Source organism: Petromyzon marinus, chromosome 3, assembly GCF_048934315.1.
Source record: "Petromyzon marinus isolate PM22_M1 ecotype Great Lakes invasive population chromosome 3, UKy_Petmar_22M1.pri1.0, whole genome shotgun sequence".
Taxonomy (NCBI): Eukaryota; Metazoa; Chordata; class Hyperoartia; order Petromyzontiformes; family Petromyzontidae; genus Petromyzon; species Petromyzon marinus.
Genome location: NC_133669.1, coordinates 5,622,041 through 5,642,082, shown reverse-complemented (window position 1 = coordinate 5,642,082; position 20,042 = coordinate 5,622,041). Strand labels below are relative to the sequence as shown.

The 20,042-nt window shown below is 52.4% G+C and overlaps 1 protein-coding gene across 6 annotated transcripts in view; it reads left to right on the top strand.

Annotated features, from left to right (window-relative positions):
• Positions 1 to 20,042, top strand: part of CELF2 (CUGBP Elav-like family member 2) — a 177,531-nt gene that overhangs the window by 133,996 nt on the left and 23,493 nt on the right. For 4 of the 6 annotated variants that reach the window (XM_032971816.2, XM_032971807.2, XM_032971779.2 and 1 more), the window contains 8 exons: positions 2,010 to 2,089; positions 3,869 to 4,021; positions 6,231 to 6,303; positions 9,369 to 9,500; positions 12,580 to 12,690; positions 14,682 to 14,714; positions 15,543 to 15,758; positions 17,155 to 17,298. In XM_032971816.2, coding sequence (XP_032827707.1) covers positions 2,010 to 2,089; positions 3,869 to 4,021; positions 6,231 to 6,303; positions 9,369 to 9,500; positions 12,580 to 12,690; positions 14,682 to 14,714; positions 15,543 to 15,758; positions 17,155 to 17,298 — 942 coding nt within the window. The remainder of the gene's footprint in view (positions 1 to 2,009; positions 2,090 to 3,868; positions 4,022 to 6,230; positions 6,304 to 9,368; positions 9,501 to 12,579; positions 12,691 to 14,681; positions 14,715 to 15,542; positions 15,759 to 17,154; positions 17,299 to 20,042) is intronic. The other 2 variants (XM_032971833.2, XM_076073068.1) reach the window with 2 other exon arrangements.

Below are 20,042 nucleotides of genomic sequence, written 5' to 3'. Positions count from 1 at the left end.
GCTACAGCTCCCGGCGAGCTCAATTCGATTCTCGGCCACCAATATTATCAACGGCAAGTGATGTTGGCTGAGTGGGAGGTCACTCGTTCTCCTCCACTGCTCCTGGGGCTCTGAGACTCCCCTTTCTCCCAGCCGACTCCTGCACCCTGTTCAGCTCCAGGCCAAGGGCCTTCCCCTTTCACTTTACTTCCATAGTACAGCTCTCTGCCCCTGTTCAAGTCCAGGCTCAGGAGATTCCTATTTTTCCGCTGCCTGTGACCGCCCGCCCGTTTCCCTTGAGAAAACTAAAAAAGTAGACATGACCTCCTTTCACCAGGGTGCCCAGTTGCCACCGTTGCGTACGCTGAGTCTCTTGAGGCAACGGTTACATTTCGACGCTCTACAAATCCCAAGTGTGTTTCGTCAGCGCGCTTCAGCGGTGTTTATTGCAGCAGTTGACACAATAAAATGGGGGGAGATCCCCCCTGAGGGCATCGATTCTCTCGAGTGCAGACAAAGAGGGACTTTTGGTGCCGGTGGGGCAATCTAAAATGTTATTACAACCGTGGAACAGAGAGCAACGTCAGCCAGTGGTGCTAGGTGGGTGAGTGAGTGGGGGGGGGATCATTTACTTTGATTGACAGATCAGGGTCAATGCTTCCGTGCAGATTTTTGTGGCCAAGTGTAAACTTCCTCGAGCTCAGAAGTAATTCGGCGAGGAGCTCCGGACGTTTCTGGGCGCACTGGAAGGGTCGGCGCGCTTCAACAACGCCACTGCGGTCGCATCGGTAAACGGTGACTTCCCCTTGACTTAAAGCTTTAGTGACTGCAGGAATTTGTATTCTTTGGGTCTTTCGGTAAAGTCACGTAGATAGGTTCAAAGAAAATAACCAAAAAAATTACAAGAAACTACGACGTTTCGATCGCAACACAAGCGGTCGTCATTTCTCCTGATCTCTCCTGATGACGACCGCTGACGAAGGCTTGTGTTGCGATCGAAACGTCGTAGTTTTTTTTTGTTATTTTTTGTTATTTTCTTTGAACTTATCTACGTGACTTTACCGAAAGACCCAAAGAATAGTGACTTCCCCTCCCCAAGGCACCGGGGTTGCTCGTGTGGGAGGCGTGCTGCTTGCGCAGCTGAGGCACAGAGGCAAAATGTTTTGTCAGGCAGCCCATCGCATTGCCAGAATAGGCCACGAGATGCTGGATTGGTTTAAGCAGGGGGCGTGGGGGGGGGGGGGCGTGGGGGGGTATCTGGACTCAGGCGAGCGCTCCTCTGAGCGAGGACGGCGTCAGGAGAGGTAGCAGCTCGCTCGTGTCAGGTGACACCGCAGAGTCGGCTTCTTCGCTTCGGCGGAGGGCAGCGATTATTTTTTTGCACCGGACTCCGGGAAAGCGGAGTGTTGGCGGCAGGTTATGCCGCACGACGCCGGGAGGGGGGCAGTGCGTAGATTCGTGTTTTTGCCTCTCTGCCAATCTCCTTCCTCGCCAAGGCACACGGTCCGGAGAAGGGCCGGAGGTAATTTTGATAGAGCCGTGCCGGGCGAGGGAACCTGTTGGTGAGGGATTTAGAGATCAGGTGATGGGTTTATAGAGACAGCGAGAGTTTCGAGACGTCCTTGAACTTTCCCCCCCTCGGACCGGCGCCTCTCAAGCGTCGAGGTTTCCGGTTGACAGCCGTGGAGATCGTTTGTAAAGTCACGCGCCCTCGCACGTGGGTTCCTCACACGCAGCGGCTCAGTCTCTGCGCGATCCACTAAAATACCACCTTCACGTAACCGGATCGTGACGATGTGGTTCATGTTCTTGTAAAATAAGAGCGCAGTGTGTAAGTCGGCGACGGTGGCGGTCTCCGTCTTCGCATTGTCCCTGGCGGTTGTTTTCGCGCCGACGTTTGCGCTCAAAACGTGTTCCGCTGCATCTGTCCAGCGTCTTGAGGCGCGGGTGTAGTTAGGACGCCACCACATTGTAATTGTCAAATTGTCATTGCTGCTGTTGTTGTCGTTATTTGTTTCGTGTCCGTCCAGGTTGTGCTTTTGTAACGTTTTCCACGAGAGCCATGGCGTTGAATGCCATCAAGGCGATGCACCAATCCCAGACCATGGAGGTGAGTAAAGCGACGGCTCTACAGCCGATTTCCTGCTATCAACCACCGTGACCTCGCCGGCACTCCCCAAACCCGCAAAGAGCACTCGTCAACAAACCCTCCCTGACAGATTCCTAGACCTCATCACGCCCCGACAATCTGTTTACTTCACCCTCTAAGCCCTCGCCAAACTTCCTCAAATCCTTCCCCAATCAAACTCCCCGACCGCTCCACACGTAGCCACCGCACACAAGACCTCCCGATGCTAAAAAAAGTATAAAATCGCCTGCCTTTGTCGTCGCGCCTTCACCACCGGTCCCCCACCATACCTTGCCTCGTTACTCTCGCCTTGCACTGAAGGCTCACGGTAGAACCCTACGCAGCGTCACTCAAAATCTGCTTCGGACACCAAGGTCTCGAACTGTCACAGCCTCACGTCCGTTCTCTGCTGTCGCCCCTCGGTGTGGAACTCTCTTATCCCTTTGCACATCGGCAACATCAATGCACTCTGAGTTTCAAGAAACATCTAAAGGCCTATCTGTTGGGTCAGGCTTTCGAGCAGCCCTGCCTTGGCTACACGCCTCTGAGTTGTTGACTTGTCTGGAAAATCTGGCGCATTATACATTTTATGATTATTAAACACGTTTGTTCTCCAAATCTGAAACGACACCATGAGTTCTCTCGGCGTCCTCAATTCCTGCAAAAGTGACCGGACCTCCGTGCACGTCCAAAGTCTCCCCACATCCCCTCAACGTCTTGCCACGTCTCGGCACTTTCAAGGCCGTAGTTGTCTCTTTGAAGTTGAGTGAAACCTCTGTTGTCGTACAACCGTGGGGGTTATTTGACAGCGCTTAGCCATGCTGGCGATTATGGATTGATGAAGGTGGGGAGCATAGATGTGGGAGAATAATGGTCTCGTACAATAATGCCTCTTGCTGCACCGGCCCACCACGTACTGTATATCCACCCTTCCAAGCAGTATAACGGGCCCAAAATTCCTGCTTAGCTTCCCGCACCTCCGATTAGCATGCTTGGCTACGTAAGGTGCGACAGAAGTTCAACCTTTCGTACATACGCATACTGAAAACCACCATTGGTGGTCGCGTGTTAATTAAATAGTGCCCGTGCTTATTGGGTGAGGTGGAGCATTGGCGTTTCTAGGGATGCTTGCCTCGGCATTTCAAAGCACCTTACAGGCACACCTCATCTACACCGTTCCAGTGTCCCGCTGCGGTCCAGGCCAGCATCATCAGGTCTTCTTCTGTGTGCAACCGTTGTCTTACTCCTGCGTTGGTCACTCTCCGAGTCCAGTCGAGGATGCAGCATCCTTTTGTAGAAATGCATTTCGAATGCCAATCTAGTCGTGACGGATTCCCGGCCACAGGCTAACATCGGTGACGAGCGATATCTGAACCGATCCTGGGCCCGTCCGCCTTCGCCAACCTTCACTGACCAGAGCAGTGAGGTCAAACAGACCCCAACCACCAACACACGGCATGGGTGAGGCATCCATCCAGCGGCGGATCAACAAAATGCCTGTAAATAATAAAATATTAAGAATAATTAATTGTTTGATTCAAATTATTATTGTGCTGGGAATCACGTACATTTTCTCGTATTTTATTAATTTATAAATTGAATAATTTATGATTGTCATAATCACATCTCGCTTATCAACCGAAATGCCCGACTGCAACGCGAGACGTTCCCCCCGACACCCCCCTCCCCCCCCCGCAAATGACGTCATTGCCTGGTCATTTGCCGCCGGCCTCGTCGTAATGGCCCTCCACTTCCACGCAGGGCTGCTCGGCGCCGCTCGTCGTCAAGTTCGCCGACACGCAGAAGGACAAGGAGCACAAGAGGCTGCAGCAGCAGATCTCGCAGCAGATGCAGCAACTCAACGCCTGGGGTGGCATGGCCGGCATGGGAGCGCTGGCACCGCAGTACCTGGCGGTGAGTGGGCGCGCGGCCAGCCCGTCCCTGTTTTGTCGACTCCCTGCCGCCTGTTCAATTCCAGGCTCAGGGCCCTCCCCTGTTCCTCCGCCTGTGAGCAGCCGCCCCTCTTTTGTTGAAATAAATGCGCCCCAGCCTGGCGCGTGGCGTGTCGACATGCGGTCGCATTGAGACTGTATCTCAATCCACTTTGTTTGCTATTACAACAAATAAAGGCAAAATGCGGAGGACATGGATCGGGGCACATTCTCAGTTGTGAAAGCTAGAGGGACGGACGTTCCTCGAAAGGAACGAAGTTGGAAATGAGGAGCTCGGCATCAGTTCAGGATCTAGGGAGTTGAGCCGAGGACCTATACTATTGGGCAGAGGCCTCAAGAGAAAGAAGTTGCGTGCAGGGAGCGAGGCACGCAGACGCGCGGCGTCCGTACGTGCACCGATGTGCCGCTTTGCATGCAGGGACACTCGGTGCGCACGCACGCACGCACGCGCAGGAGTGCACGGACACACGCGTGCAGATGTGCGTCATTATATGCAGTGCCAACTTTGAAGAGTGATACTGGCAGAATGATGGTTCAGCAGCTGCTCTGTCGAAATACTGGAACGCCGTAGCACTAAACTTGAAAACAATTGATGATTTAAGACCTTTTGAAGTAAATTAAAACGCGCCAAGTGAAACTCGTCTTGTTTGTCACCCTATAATCCATGACCCCTATAGCCCCCCAACCCCCCCCGGGGACCATTCTACAGCCACACTCTGCCACGAGCTCTTCGGTGAACGTTTCCACGAACCCCGATTTGCGTACACAAATGCATTCGGCGATACTCGCGGCGGCGGCGGCGCACACGGACGAAGAACAGAGAACTCGACGCATTCGTCAATTTAATGCTGCCTTACAAAAAAGACAAAGTATTCACTAGGCGACATTTTTTGGGGACAATGCTCCTTCGCAGCACGCGGAGGGGGCAAGGGAGGTGGGTGGCTCAGAGTGGCCTCTCTGTGTGCTGTGAAGAATGGCCATTTGCCCAAAACGTCACCTCTTATTTATACATTTTAATTTATTGTACGAATTTGGTTGAGTGTGTAGGATTCCCGCTTCACGGACTCGCATCACAGGACAACTTGCCGTTTTCTATTGAGTCTTAGACTTGACATTTACTCATAAATAAATAAACAAATACACGCTGAAGCTTCTTCCATGCCCAAAACAACGACAATGCTCCTCATCCCAACTTTCCTATGTTTATGTACAAGGAAGATTGTAATTAAAAAAAATTAAATCTTAAATCACAGCTTCACATTGCCAGATGAGATCAGAGCTTCCAAATGCCACATCGCGATTTTTCAATCCGCCGGGACGGAGACGAGGTCAGACGAGCTCCGCTTGAATCGACTGTGGCCAAATCCCACCGTAATTGCTGCCCATATCCTTCCGTCTCAGAAGCCAACACGCCGGGTTTGAGCCTGGGTAACAATGATAATGTTTTTGGCGTTCTCGCCATTCTTGCAGCGCTAAGGCTGAACACGATGACAGCAGCTACGTTGCACGCAGTCTGATGTCGTCTCGCGCAGTGTTTGTGCAGCGACGTTGCCACGTCCTTTCCCGATTGAGTATTTTAATCTGAGTTCACTTACGGACACACACGTTTGATGTCAATCGCTGCCCTGAAGCTCGTAGGCTCTCATGGATGTTATTATTTATAACCCAGCTAAAATTTTCATTGATTCTTCATATGCAGCAAACCAAGTGTAATTTTTCAGTTGTAGTGTTTTTTTGCGTAAAATGAACACACCTGTAATATGCCCGGTCTGTTTTATTTTAACAGCTCTGGGTCGTACATGCTGTGAGAGAGTACCTCTGTCTGTCTCTATGTTTCAGAAATGAAACCACTACACACACACATCGAACAAAGACGGTCACCGCATCGCGCGGTTTCAGATGCGCTTCTGTGGCCGTCTGGAACGCTCTTCCTTCCAATATTGGGAAGCCACTGGAGCTATGCAATTTTAAATCTAGCTTGAAAACTAATTTCTTTAGAACTGCTTTTTGTGCTTAGTTGTCCGATATACACGGTTGGCTATGTACGGTGCAAAGGAAGTTCAACATACACACACACACACACTCCCAGAATCCTGAATACCAGCATCCAGTCACTACATCTTATCCCTTCGCTGTCTCGCCCGCTATCTTCCCTGTCTGTGCGCACTCAGCTTTACCTGCAGCTTCTGCAGGCAGCTGCTACAGGAAATCTGGGAGCCTACGGGAGTCTCCAGCAGATGGCCGGTGAGCGGGGAATCACACACACACACAATTAGCACGGTTGGTTACGTACGGTGCGAAATAAGTTCAGCATGCATACATACTTAAGCGATGTCAGGATAGGTGCACTGCGAGGCCACGTGACATGGCAGAGGCTCATTAGCAGCATGGTTATGCCACAGATGCAGGTTTTTTTTTATAGCACGTTTGACCGGCTGATGCAGGAACTGTGCTTCCAATCGTGCCTAACCTGCTCCACTGTACGAAACTCAGCACTGCCCGTTTAATCTACTCCCTGTCACTGCTCGTTGACCCATTTTTTTGTCTCTCTCACTTCTGCTGTTGGTGCACGAGGGCAGAAACTTAGCAAATGCCCAGTAGCAGCTTGCCCGAGCCTCAGGGTCTGCGGCGGCGTCTACGATTTCAACGTTCTATTTCTGCAGCCCGCGGAGTGCCTGCTTCGGCCCTCGTGTGAACTTACACAAAAGCCACTTGGATATTTAGTAATTGACATATCCACAAACGTACGTGTGTTGGCGTGTCAGACTCAAATGTCGTGGGGAGTGGTGGCGCAGGCGGTTACCGCACTGCGTTACGAACCCAGCGATCCGGGTTCGATTCCTTCTAACGGTCAACATCAGTGACGATCATCTGAACGAGTTCAAGGCCTTCCGTAAGTCGACTCAACCTCAATTGAGTACAACGACGGCCGGGCGTGGCGCTGACCGGCCACCCCCTCGTGTGCCGTGACGGCCTTCATAGGCGCGACGCGCTAGCAGGAGTTCTACTATACATGTACTGTACAGAAAAAAACAGAGAACAAAATCCGAAAAGCATTCAAAGAAACGCGGAGACGTTCATACTCGGAATAACGCGTGGATTATAGAACATGCCCCAAGTGAGAGACATCGCCTCGACCGCGAAGAAACGTGAGTGAGCTTGGGACGGGACACACGTCGCTGTGACGATTGCCTGGTGGTTAAGACTGTCGACGGAGTGGGAGCCAAAGGAGGGACGGCATCTGACTCGTTGCCCGCCTCGGAGGTGGAGTGATGGGACCAGCGCATGTGCAGCTTGTCGACGGGTTTTCTAGATCACGTGACTGTGTCAGATGGCGACGGCTCGCGGAGGCCTGCGTATGATCAGCAAAGGGACTAACAGACGGTATTAAACTTGGCAGATCATGCGCTTGCATCGCAACCTCTGAAGTCGAGATGACTGCGGTTGCTAATTTAGGTTCATTTCTGCAGTCGGGACTTGGTCTAGGATTGAAGCACGTGAAGGTCTGTTTTCACGCCGTCTGATACAGCGGACGACACGCTGGGACGATACCGGCTCCTGCCAAAATAACCCTGCGGCTGCGATCAGGAATGAAAATGTTTGACTCTGCAAAACTGGCTCTGTATCAAGCGCACGAACCGCTAAGCTCTGCCCAGCCGCCGTAAACAATACATACATTGATGCAAGAGCATGGGCGCATTCGCAGGCTTAAGCTGTTGGAGCACTGACGCAGCGTTCGCGGCTTGCAGGGATCTATTACTAATGCCAACGGTTGTCAGAAGCACCGAGCCAGCTGTTATCAGGTCCGAAGGCCGCGTTGATATTGGTATGGTGGCAGAGTCGTTTGGAGGGACGTCTCGCATCGCAGTTGAGTGTATCGGTTGATAAGCGAGGTTCGACGGTGGTAATATTTTAGTTTTTTTTTTAAATACAAGAAAATTGTCAATGAGATTCCCTGCACAATGCCGTGTGTTGTTGATGAGGGTCTGTTTGACCTCACTGCTCTGGCCAGTGCAGGTTGGCGAAGGCGGAGGGCCCAGGATCGGTTCAGATATCACTCGCCACCGATGTTAGCCCATGGCCGGGATTCTGTCACCGGTCGGCTAGATCCAAAGCGCGTCACACCAACAACCGAACGACCAATCCATCGCCCCCCCCCCCCCCCGCCCATTATGCATGTTGACGTTTAGGGTGTAGAGCTAACTTCGTTTTTTTTTCACCTGGCATCCATCCCCACTCTTGGGGGGGGGGGGTCTTCCTTTCTCTGTCTACTCACTCCTGTCCTGGGCCATTTCCACGTCCATTCCACATGCCTTCACATTCTGGTTCACAGTTTCGAACCTCACGTTGTCTTTGTCCGCCTCTCTGTCTCCACCCGAGTGCCCCCTCGTTCGTGATCTTTATTCTCCCGGTGGTGTCCCTCGCTTCTCACACCGTCGCCATCTGAGGAGTCAACGTCCCGTTAGATTGCGTGAGAAAATACAGCTCTCTCGCCCTTCTCCCTCATGTCTTCATTTCTGACGCGATCCCGTCTTGTGATCCTTGAAATCATACATGGCCTTGCACAACACCACTGGCAAATGGGTATCTGAACCCGATCTCAGCCTCGAATACGTCACCTCGGCCGAAATTGAATACCCAGTAAACATCATCATAGCCAGTAAAGCCAGTCAGGCATGCACGACTCTGCCCATGTTTCTCACTGAATATTTTCCGGGTCGCTGTGTGTTTGTGTATCGGCATCTGTGCGCGCATCTCTACGTGTGAATATGTGTGTGTGTATCTCGGAACCGCAGCCCGAGCGAGAGGTATGCTGATTTGTGGTGTGCCGGTTGCAGAAATATTTTCCGGGTCGCTGACCCAGACAGACCCAGCTAAAATTATAGCATGGTTCTGGCTTATACTTCATCCCTATTGAGTGCCATACTAAAACTTGCCGCAACATTCTCAACCATTACATGAGCGATCCGTGTGTTTGTGTGCGCACTAAAGTCTTGTGGGGAGCGGTAGTGTAACGGTTAGCGCGCTGCGCTACGAACCCGATGACCAGAGTTCGATTCCCGCTCACGACCAACAACGGTGACGATTATCTGTATTCGTCCTGGGTCTTCCCTAGGTCGACTCAGCCTCAAAACAAGTACCTGGTGCGGTGTGTAAACATCAGCACTTGGGAGACAAAGGCGGTCGAGCGTGGTGCCGGCCACCCGCCCCCTCGTGTTGCCGTGCCAGCCTTCATAGGTGCTCTCCAACAGCGACAGCCCCAACAGTCTGCTCAGGCCATACGGGGGCATCTTTGTCTCTGCACTAAGGTCTCAACGCCATTCAGCTGCAGAACCTCTTGGCTTTGGCAGCAGCAGCTGCGTCACAGTCTCCCGGCTCGGGGTCCTCGGGCGGCGGGCTCGGCTCGTCCACGGGTGGCCTCGGCGCTCTCGGAGGTGCCGGTAAGAAACGCACTCAGCATACCGGATGCTTAAAAAAAAGATTTGACACGTCTGAGCATTTGCAACAATACCAAGAGAAATGAAGCCTCTGGGCTCTGGAGACCACCTGGAGAAGATTCCAGGCAACGTGTTGACAATGATGGCGAACAAGTGGAGACTCTTTGATTTCTTTAAGCTATTAACATACCTTTGTTATCAAGTTGCAGTGTAAAATTTTGATTTAAAGCTTTCGTGACTGCAGGGATTCATATTCTTGGTTCTTTCGGTAAAGTTTCCCTTCTACGTGACTTTACCGAAAGAACCAAGAATAAGTTACAGGGTATTATGCGTTCTTTTTCCATTAAAAACGATCGCCCCATTTAAGTGTTCAAATTTGTTTGAAGCACCCTGAATTATGGACTCATATCTCTGTACGCAAGTGTAATATCTATGTACCGCACATGTACGGCAATCATAATTTCGGCTCGCAATGCTGAACCTAAATATAATTGTAATTGGGCCCAGATCTGCCCCCCACTCAGCACCAGTGGGTCCCGGTGAGACGAGTCCGACAGCGGTGGTTTGCTCCGGGAACACTGAGGCAGCAGTGACACTGCGGGGACCGCAGTGAGATGGATGCGACACCGGGAGACTGGCACAGTGCAGTAGGGATTGGCACGACGCGCTGGCGGCGGTGGTGCGCACAGCTCAGAAGCCCCGGCGCTCGGCTCGATGGCTATGGATGCATAAATTCTGCGTGAGCGAGTCCTTTGATTGTGAGTGAATATTTTCAACAGTGTACCACCCCCCCCGGCCAACCAACCCCCCCCCCCCCCCCGCGTGTGCCCTGCTTTTTTTTGTTTCGTTGGTAATGCGTCTGTCCTTTTGTGTGTATGCGCCAAGGAAGTGGGGGTGTCTTTGACCTTCCGCGTGCCTGTGTGCATATGGGAGCGGTAGTGTAGTGGGTAGCGCTACGCTGCGCTACGAACCCGGCTCCTGTCCCGCTCACGGCCGATGCCGGTGACGATTATCTGAACCGGTCCTGGGCATCCCCTTGGTCGACTCGGCCTCAAATGAGTACCTGGTGCGATGTGTAAACATCGCCACGAGGGAGACAAAGGCGCTCGGGCACAGTGCTGGCCACCCACCTCCTCGTGTGCTGTGCCGGCCTTCATAGGTGCTCGCTAACAGCACTTGCCCCAACAGCCTGTTACAGGCTATACGGGGAAACTGACTTTTTTACGTGTGTGTGTGTGTTTGTGTGTGTGTGTGCAAGCTTGATGGGAGGTGACACGGCAGTTCATGCACTGCGCTGTATTGACAGAGACCAGGGTTTACGAACATTGCCGCATGCAATACCTTCCCCCAATTGGAACCGACTCGGTTTGAAATGAGTCGCTGATGAAGTGTCAAAATTCACAGTGGTGGGGACAAACAACGGCTTAAGGTAGCGCTGGTCAGCACCGTCCCACCGTTGTGCTGTGTGGTGGCCTTTATACGGCAATCGCCCCAGCAAGCCTGTACGTCCGAACTTTTTATTTTTCATTACTTTTTTGGCCCATGCACACTCACACCCCGCGTTTGTGACTTTTGTGTGCGGAGCAATGGCATAGACATCTCATTCGTCCCCGAGATGAGCTCCTTGACCTGGGATTATTTCTGCTCAAGCGCAACACTGGGGGCGAGTGATGTGTGAAACTGGCCTGGCTGGCTGTTCCCCATCGGCCTAGATTAAAACGAGCGCTCGGTGCGGTGTGCCCTGCCACGCAGCGTCGCCACTGCCGGCTCCTGTGATCGCCATATACCTGGCGTTAACGGGTCCCTCGCCAAACGGGCACTGTGAACACCTTGCCTTGGTTAAGTTGTTACAACATTTAATGTAGTTCGTTTCCATTGGTTTGTGTGTGTGTGTGTAGTAGTATGTAATGGCCTTCATAGGTGCTTGCCAACAGCACTTGCCCCAACAGTATGTTAAGGCTACACGGGGGATCTTTGTCTTTGTATGGTGGGGGTGTGTGTGTGTGTGTATATATACCGCACACAGATGATTGCTTGCAGCACTTTTACGGTTACTGAGCAAGGATCCAAAATCCCGAAATGCCAAGCATCCAGCAACAAACGGCACGATTGAAGGTGCTGTAGGTAAACACGTTGTTTGAACTGAGCAAGGTTATTGTAAGGAGACGATACGAGGGAATTCCAGTGGTGAGCAGTGCGAAGGTTGAAGCAGAAGCAGTGTGGTGGTGGATGGGTGGGTGAGTGGGTGGGTGAGTGAGTGCCTTGTTGTTGTTGTTGTGACCTGCAGGGTGTTGAGTGGGTGAACACAGTGTGAAGAATGAGACGAAACAGTTAGTCTGGTAGACCGAGTTCACAACATTGGTGGAGCAAGGAGTGAGTGAAGCACATGGGAACAGTCACTGGAGTAGTAGCAGCAAAAGAAGTGTGATAAGGAGGTGACTAACCGCAAGTCAGTGGAGTGCATCTGCGAGTGCTGAATCAGTTTCAAAGACAATTCAATATCATTATCGGAGTGCGTTTGTTTTGCATGTTTTGCCACAAGTACGTGTTGTTGATGCAGACTCGATGTTTGAACACCTCAACAACCCGCGTTATTGTCAGAAAGGGTTAAAGCCTATTCTTATTTTTTCATCATCGTGCCGAACCAACAATCAACCTGGTCGACCAAGTTTCATCAGAGGGTGCGCTCTGTACATATGCATGTACGTGCGTTGAATGGCCGTGGTCGTAGCACAGTGCGCCAACCACTGCACCGCCGCTCCCCATGTACATAGTGGGCACACTCATGAGGAGGACGCACCCATTTAGGAGCACATGGATACGCGCAATTGGTCGTACACGCGGAGACATGCACGGTGGCATGTGTGTATGTACGTTGAACTTCTTTCGCACCGTGCGTAGCCAACCGCGCTAATCGGAGGTGTGTGTGTGTGCGTGTGTGTGTCGGTGCGTGTGTGTCGGTGCGTGTGTGTGTTTGTCGGTGCGTGTGTGTGTGTGTGTGTCGGTGCGTGTGTCGGTGCGTGTGCACGGCTGTTCCGACGATGGGGGTGTGTGGGGGGGGGTCACGGGTCACGCGCTCCAGGTGGCAGCTCCTCCAGCTCCTCCAGCTCCGGTGTCGGCTCCATGGGCTCGCTGGCCGGGCTGCAGGGCCTTGGGGGCAACTCGGCGCTCAGCACCATGGGCGCTCTGGCAGGTAAATCGGGCGGGGGGGGGGGCGGGGGGGGCGATTTTAGGCAGAGGACGGAACCAGGCCAGGCCCTCACAGTCGATGCCACTCATGACAAAGCCCCTTCCCTCCCAGACGCCGTTGACAACCGCCACTGATGTGATGAGACAGCAGCCCCCTGTTTCACATTCGTCATCCATGGGCTGGCGCAGAAATCCGCACCGCATAAGGTTGCAAAACTTTAGTCGTACCAATTGATTTACAATCCTAATAAAGAGCGAACTTGGAATCACAAGTCATACCACCTCAGGTGCTACCCGGGGGAAGTGAAAGACTCGATCTGGGCTCGTGAAACCGTAATGAGTGCTTACGATCCGGGATCTATCCGGGTCACCGACACTTAAAAATATTTCCACGCCAGTCACGCCACATCCATCACATCCCTCTCTCGCTACAGCTATATCTCTCCCGTCACGTGCCTACTTCACCCGGTTTACCGGTGACCCGTAAAATACCGAGTGAGAAATGAAGCCCCCTGCACACAATACGCATTTTGTTCCTTGCCGCTGCAGCCACAGGGCCACAGCATTTGCCGGCGCGTCCATTAGCGCACAGAGATCACCCCGTGTCCCCTCCCGCAAATTTGGCCTCTTCAGCTGTGGCGGCAAGTGCCGGGAGCGATCGACTCATTTCAGTCCGCAAACTGCGTGCTCCCCTGTCTCCCTGGTGGTGCTGGCGACAATGGGCCACGCTCCGCCGGGCAATCATTTTAGGTCGAGTCGACGCAAAGAGGAGGCCCAGGCGATGGTTCACGTACACAAATTGACGACGCACAGCGTCGTGTGCATCGTGGCGCCGCTGATGGAGCCACTGGTGTTGGGACGGTTGCTTTTGCCTGGCAGCCTCTGCGCCGTCGATATCAACCCCCCCCCCCCCCCCCCCCCGCGCACAACGCGCCCCACGCCGTCGACGATTTCGCTCTCTGGCCAAGGCCGTACGTATATACGGCAATCGGAAATTTTTTGCGCACCTCCGATTAGCACGCTTGGCTATGTACGGCGCGAAAGGAGTCCAGAGTACGTACGTACGTGCGTGCGTGCGTTGCAATCAAGAGAGCGTTGTGATAATGGCCCTCGCGTGAGGGAGACACGCACGTGGCTCGTCTTGCCACGTGCACCGGGGCTGTGACGAGTCGGTTTTGGCTGTCGCAATTCGGGGGTCGCGATTCCATCGGAGAGCCGATTGTTTTTTTTTTCCTTTCTTCTCTTTCTCATCGTAGTCAATTTCTGAAAACGTTGACGCTCACGAACGCAATCGGATGCCTGTATCGCACGCTTTAACAATATATGAAGGTTTTTAAAAATCTGATTGGCGCATCATCGCGCCCTCTAATGCGTACACAGGCCGTGTGCTCCAGGCTGTCCAATGTGAGTTTTAGGCATCGTTAAATGTTTTCTAGAGGGGGAAAGCATGGCTTTTGGGGACACCATTCGCGGCCCCGGACCACAACGGGTAGAGACAGAGGAGCGACCAAGTGATATCAGGGACACCAACCTCCCCTCGACGATTCATTTACGCGACGTTAGTGCCCCCGACAACTGCCTCCTATGAAATCGCCCTCAATGTGCCTCGTCTTGCCCGATCTCAGAAGCTAAGTCGGGTCGAGCCTGGATAGTGCTTGGATGGACGACCACTCTGTATAACGGGTTGCTATAGGCTGCTGCGGGGCAGCGTGGTGGGCAGCAGAGGGCAGTGCGGCAAAATCCGCTGCTGTTACTCTACCTCTACACCGCCACGTCCAATGCTGCCCGTCTTTCCCAACCGGCAATGTCCAGCGTTGCTCGGGTTACGGTAAACTAACCCCCGCGGACCCGCACGGCGTGGGGAGGCCCTCGTCCAGCAGTGGATTGACCGGCAGGGCTGTAACATGTGCGTACACAACGTGCGCGCACAGCTGCAGAGGGTGGGGCATCCGTGAAGGTTCAATACTAACGCACATCCTCGATACTAACCCACAGCTGCACTGGAGTCCTTTCACCTCCACTCGCAAGGTGAGAAACCCCCTCCCCCCTCCCCCCCGTTTACCCCCAGATAACACGACGAGTGGTGCATGGTGGGGCGCTGTTGCATGTAAGTGAGGTACCGCGGCGCATGGCGGGGGGGCGGGGGGGGGGGCGGGGGGGGTGAAGAATTGGAACCCCCGTGATTGAAAATCTTTCGATCTGAGAGGTTTAATTAAATGAGTTTTTTTTTTATTTGTTTCACTCCTACAGGAGTTGCCGTTGCTTACCAGATTTTTTGTTGTTTGCCGTGAACCGATACGCCGTTAATAATCGAGGCGACTAACACGCAGTTGTCTTTCCATTTGCATTGTACTTCGCTAAGCCCCACGCGCGTCGTTAAGGGGACGTGGCCCAGCGGCAGCGCGTTTGCCGCTAGTTGCAAAGGGTCGCGGTTCGAGCCCAGTGGCCACCCATTGGTTAATACCGCCGGGTCTGCTTAACGTGAATATACGCGCAGACTGCTTCGCAGTGGACGTTTAACGTCCCGTGTTTTTGTTATTCACGAGATAGTTGGCCGCGTGTGCCGACGTCACGGTCCGCATTTGAAAAAAAATTACACAAGTGGGGAAATCCAAACAAAACAGCACCAATGCCCCCCCCCCCCCCCGCTACCGGCAGACTAATGCCCACTTGCAGGGCCGGCGCTGTGTTCACCTGGTGCCGCAAATGAACAGCTGCCACGGGGGGGGGGGGGGGAGAGAGGGGTTGTCCCCTGCCGTAGAGCGCCCCGAGATGTACTGTCTGGGAGGTCTACGTACGTATAACGCGGCGGTGGTGATTATGATGATGATGCTGTTGATTATCAAATGCCCTTAGGTATGGGCTCGCTCAATGGCGGCCTGGGGGGCTCGGGTCTCTCCAATGGCACGGGCGGTGCCGGTGGAGGGGGAGGAGGCGGTGGCGGTGGAGGCGGTATGGATGCACTGAACCAGGCGTACTCCAGCATTCAGCAGTACGCCGCCTCTGCTTTGCCCGGCCTCTACAGCCACAACCTGGTGCAGAGCCAGGGAGTGGCGGGCAGCCAGAAGGAGGGTAGGGGCTCTTTCCTTTTTTTGTGTCAAATGCACGTTGCTCATTTTTATTGTGATCACGCCATCAGGAGACGAGTATCCGGTCGACTCCGCCGGCAAGAGCAGTGTGCACAACCCTCTGTGTTTGAGAGCGACCCGCGGAAGCGAGTATCACATAGCTCCCTCTGAGAACCGTCGAATTGATCTCCGGTCGACGCTGTAGGGGGCAGAACTCTTCTATTTGCCCTACTACAGAGTGATCTTCCGCATCTCCGATTCGCACTCTTGGCTATGTACATTGCAAGAAGTTCAACATACATGCGTGTCATATTTCTCCTGTCTCAGCAGTTCTCCTGCTGTATTTTGTCACCTGAAGACGATTGCTTGTGTTGCGATCGAAACGTCGTGATTTTTTTCTTATTTTTCTATCTATGCCACTTTACCGAAAGACCCAAATAATATACATACATGTTCTTCACATGAACGTTATGGCAATAATTTTAAGTCTCAGAGCTGGATATTTGCCAATATTCGGCACAAACCAAGTTTAATGTGAAACTAAAAGCCTCCACATTAAAAACTAAACTAAAAAAAAAACATTCACAGGTAAGGCCCACAGAGCTGCTATGAAGCTCTTTTTCAAACGCGACCTGGTCACAAATCATCGCCGCACTGGTGACCGATGCAAGATTTTTTTTTTGTTAATTGGAAACGCGGCCCCTGGCTTCTGATTAGCGACGTCAGTGTCCCGCCCCGCTGCATCGTCGCGTGGCTTCTCCGGAGCTGTCACAAATACGCCGTTGGTCACGGTGAAGCGGGCTGCGCACAGCCCCAAGCGCGCGTCAAGCGGACGACCGAAGCCCGCTGGATTGGCAGATGTGACGAGACGCTGTGCCGTTACCGCACTTGGACGCACGTGCGGCTGTGTGTGTGTGTATGCTTCTGCACTGGGTCTGTTTGCGCATGCACCTGCACACATGTTCACTTCCGCATGTCGCTGCGCCCGTGTGTCTGCATCCACGCGTCTATGTGCAGTCGTGCAAGCCTGTGGACGTCTGCGTGGTTCATTTGTCACACATCTTTGTTGCGCATCTGCCTTCAGGCGTCTTTGTACAGATAGCGTGTATGTGTTTATGCCCATGTGTTTGTGTTTCACGTGTATCTGTTACGACCTTTGTGTGTCCATTTTCCTGTTCACGTCGTCGCCGTGCGCCTAATTGTGTCTTTGCCTCTGTGTACGCATCCAGTTGTCTGTTAACTTGAGTTGTAAGCCATCTTGCCCATCGGTTGTGCGTCCGTGCGTCTCCGTCCAGAAGTGCGTTTGCGTCTGTCCACGTCCGTGCGTCCATGTTCGTGCGTCTTGTGTGTCCGTGTGTGTCCGTGTGTGTCTGCGCGTGTATGTCTCTGTGTCGCGCCAGGCCCCGAGGGAGCGAACCTGTTCATCTACCACCTCCCCCAGGAGTTTGGAGACCAGGACCTCATGCAGATGTTCGTGCCGTTCGGCGCAGTCATTTCGGCCAAGGTGTTCATCGACAAGCAGACCAACCTCAGCAAGTGCTTCGGTGAGCCGCGAGCCCAAGCGGTCGGTGCTCTCGACACCACGCCAGTTCGTAAGGAGAGGGGCGAGCCAAGGTGACGATGCGGCAGGGTGGCGCCGCAGCAGCGCCTGTCCCTTGCATCGTGAAACGCCGGTTTGATTCCTGACCTTGGGTGCCCTTTCTACGCGGAATTTGTACGTGTGTTCTCCCTCTCTTGTGCATGTGTCTTCGCTGGGCTCTCTGGTTTTTTCCCTTGGCTAAAAAAAACAAGCACGTAGAATGTAACCGACGTTGACCGAAACATCCCAGCGCGAACAAAAAAATCACCTGAAAATTACCCAATTTACGATTGCACGTCTCGACGTTGTACGCATATGCGCATCTCTTGCCAAATTCGTGCGTTTCTTGATAAAAAAAAAGAAGCTGAACAAACCGATGGCATGGAGTGGTGGTGGTGGAGGGGCAGTTCACTGCACATGTCTCATTGCGTGAAATTCAATCGGTTGTGTCGAGCCCAGGCGAGCGTAGATAAAAAGCACTTTCGGGGGACGGCAAGAGGGGACTGCACCCCACTTCGCTCCCTCGCACGAGACAAAATCTCTTTCCGCGTCCTCTCAGCGCGTCCTCATTCTCACTCATTCGCTCCTTTGCTTCGTAAGATGTCCTCTCACATTGTGTCTGCCATTGGCCGAATCGTGTGTTTGGTTAAGCGAGGTTTTTTATTTTTTTAGGCGTTGTTGCAGCAGTGGCAGCCTTCGTACCCAACTTAGGCTGCAGAAGATTATTATTCTGGAGGGCAGTTGTGATAGAATTTCGGTACCTCTTGCATATGATGTACAACTGTAGTGATTCAGTCACAACCGAAAATACTCACCCTACGTCATCGACACGGCCTGCATGATACGGACAGTAAGGAAGTAAAACAAGCCCTCTGATTGGTACTCAACGGGCCTGAAAGGGGATTGGTTAGAGGCAGGGAATTGAAGGGATTTGAGGAGAAATACAAATGGAAAGAGCGGGAAACGGAGGCTAATTGACAGGGAGGACGGTTGGAATCCGTTAGGAAAAGTGGAATTTGATTGGCTGGAGGGAAAGCGGTGCTTGAGCAGTGTATAAATGGGAAGCGATAGAAGCAAGAGCGTTCGGGACGCATGGAGAGAAGGGAATCCTTGAAGACCGTGCCTAAGGAAATAAAGACTCCTATTGTTGAAAACTGCTGTGTCGGTTGTCACTGCACAGCCATCATGCTCAACTACTTTCAGGAGATGTCACCGGACAAGAAGGCACCAAGTCTTAAGTGGGATCAAATGCCACGGGGAGCGGTGGAGCGATGGCGCTGTGATTAGCGCACTGCACTACGAGCCCAGCCAGGGCTAACGTCGGTGCTGAGTGATATCTTGAGCCGGTCCTGGGACCCACTTCGGCAGCCTGCATTGACCAGCGGTGGGTGAAGTATGGTCAAACAACCGCCATAACCGACGCGGCGTGGGAAGGACTTCATCCAGCAGAAGGAAAATGAGCGACGGAACAGTCACGAGAGGAAGACGTCTTGGAGGGTTGGCGGAGCTGGTGCAGCCGACTCTCAAGCGGGTTAGAAACGACGGGAAGCAGAGAAGTCCGCTGAGCGATGGCAGGCCCACTGGTGAAGAGTCATTTGCAACGGGCGGAGAATGCTGAAGAGCTGGCAAAGGGAGTGAAAGAGCTCAATGCTTCCGTGTAACAGCTGACACCTGCTAAAGAAGTTAAAGTTCACGGAGATGTTGATATAAAGAATAAAACTATACGCTGGAAGGATTGCATATCAGGATCGAGCTGCATCATGTCGTTGAAGCCATAGCAGGGGACTGCTATAAGGAAGATGGATAAGAGTGGGAAGGCTGTAGAGGACTTTGCTCACCGTGTATTCAATGGAAGGAGTGTATCAGGGTATTGCTCGCGGAAATAATGACACTTAAGGGAAAACCAGCATGGCTTTAAAACAGTGAGGGTGTGTGCCCGATGGAAATATTTACTGCCAGACGTTATATTGGGAAGGTCTGGCATCATGCGGACGTTCTTTGGATTTGTTCTTTAGACTTTTAAGTGAGCGCATGATTCAATTTTGGTGTAAATGGCTATGGGAGCATCGAGGTTGTTAGAGTGTAAGCCGACTGCTGAAAGAATTGTACGAAATGACGCAGGGGCTCGTGTTTAGCTGCGATGGGAGACACCATAGTAGTTTGAGCCAAGGACCCCGTTGTATTTGGTCACCTGCTTTGTCCAATGCTGTGCTTGGCTGTGTGTTCACATCAAGCCATGGGTCGGTGAAAGTCGGAAGAACACAAGGAACTAACAAATACTCTTTGTTTTTTTTCGGTAAAGTCACGTAGGTAAAATAAAATAAATGAAAACAACTAAATTAAATCACGACGTTTCGGAGGCAACACAAGCTTCCGTCTTCAGGTGGAAATCGTCACAGCAAAATTGCTGTATCAAGTGAAGACGGAAGCTTGTGTTGCCTACCGAAACGTCGTGATTTAATTTAGTTGTTTTCATTTATTTTATTTTACCTACGTGATTTTACCGAAAAAACCAAAGAGTATGAATCCTTGCAGTCACGAAAGCTTCAAATCTAGAACTAAGAAATGTTTCCCGAAGAGACTGCCAAATAAAATGGGCTCTCTTGTGTCAACAAGAGCTCCCTCAAGTGAGGTATTTTTGACTCTCAGTGGCACGAGGAAGCAATTGCAGGGTCTCTCGAAAGCCTTCTTCTCTCTCTGCCTCTCGCT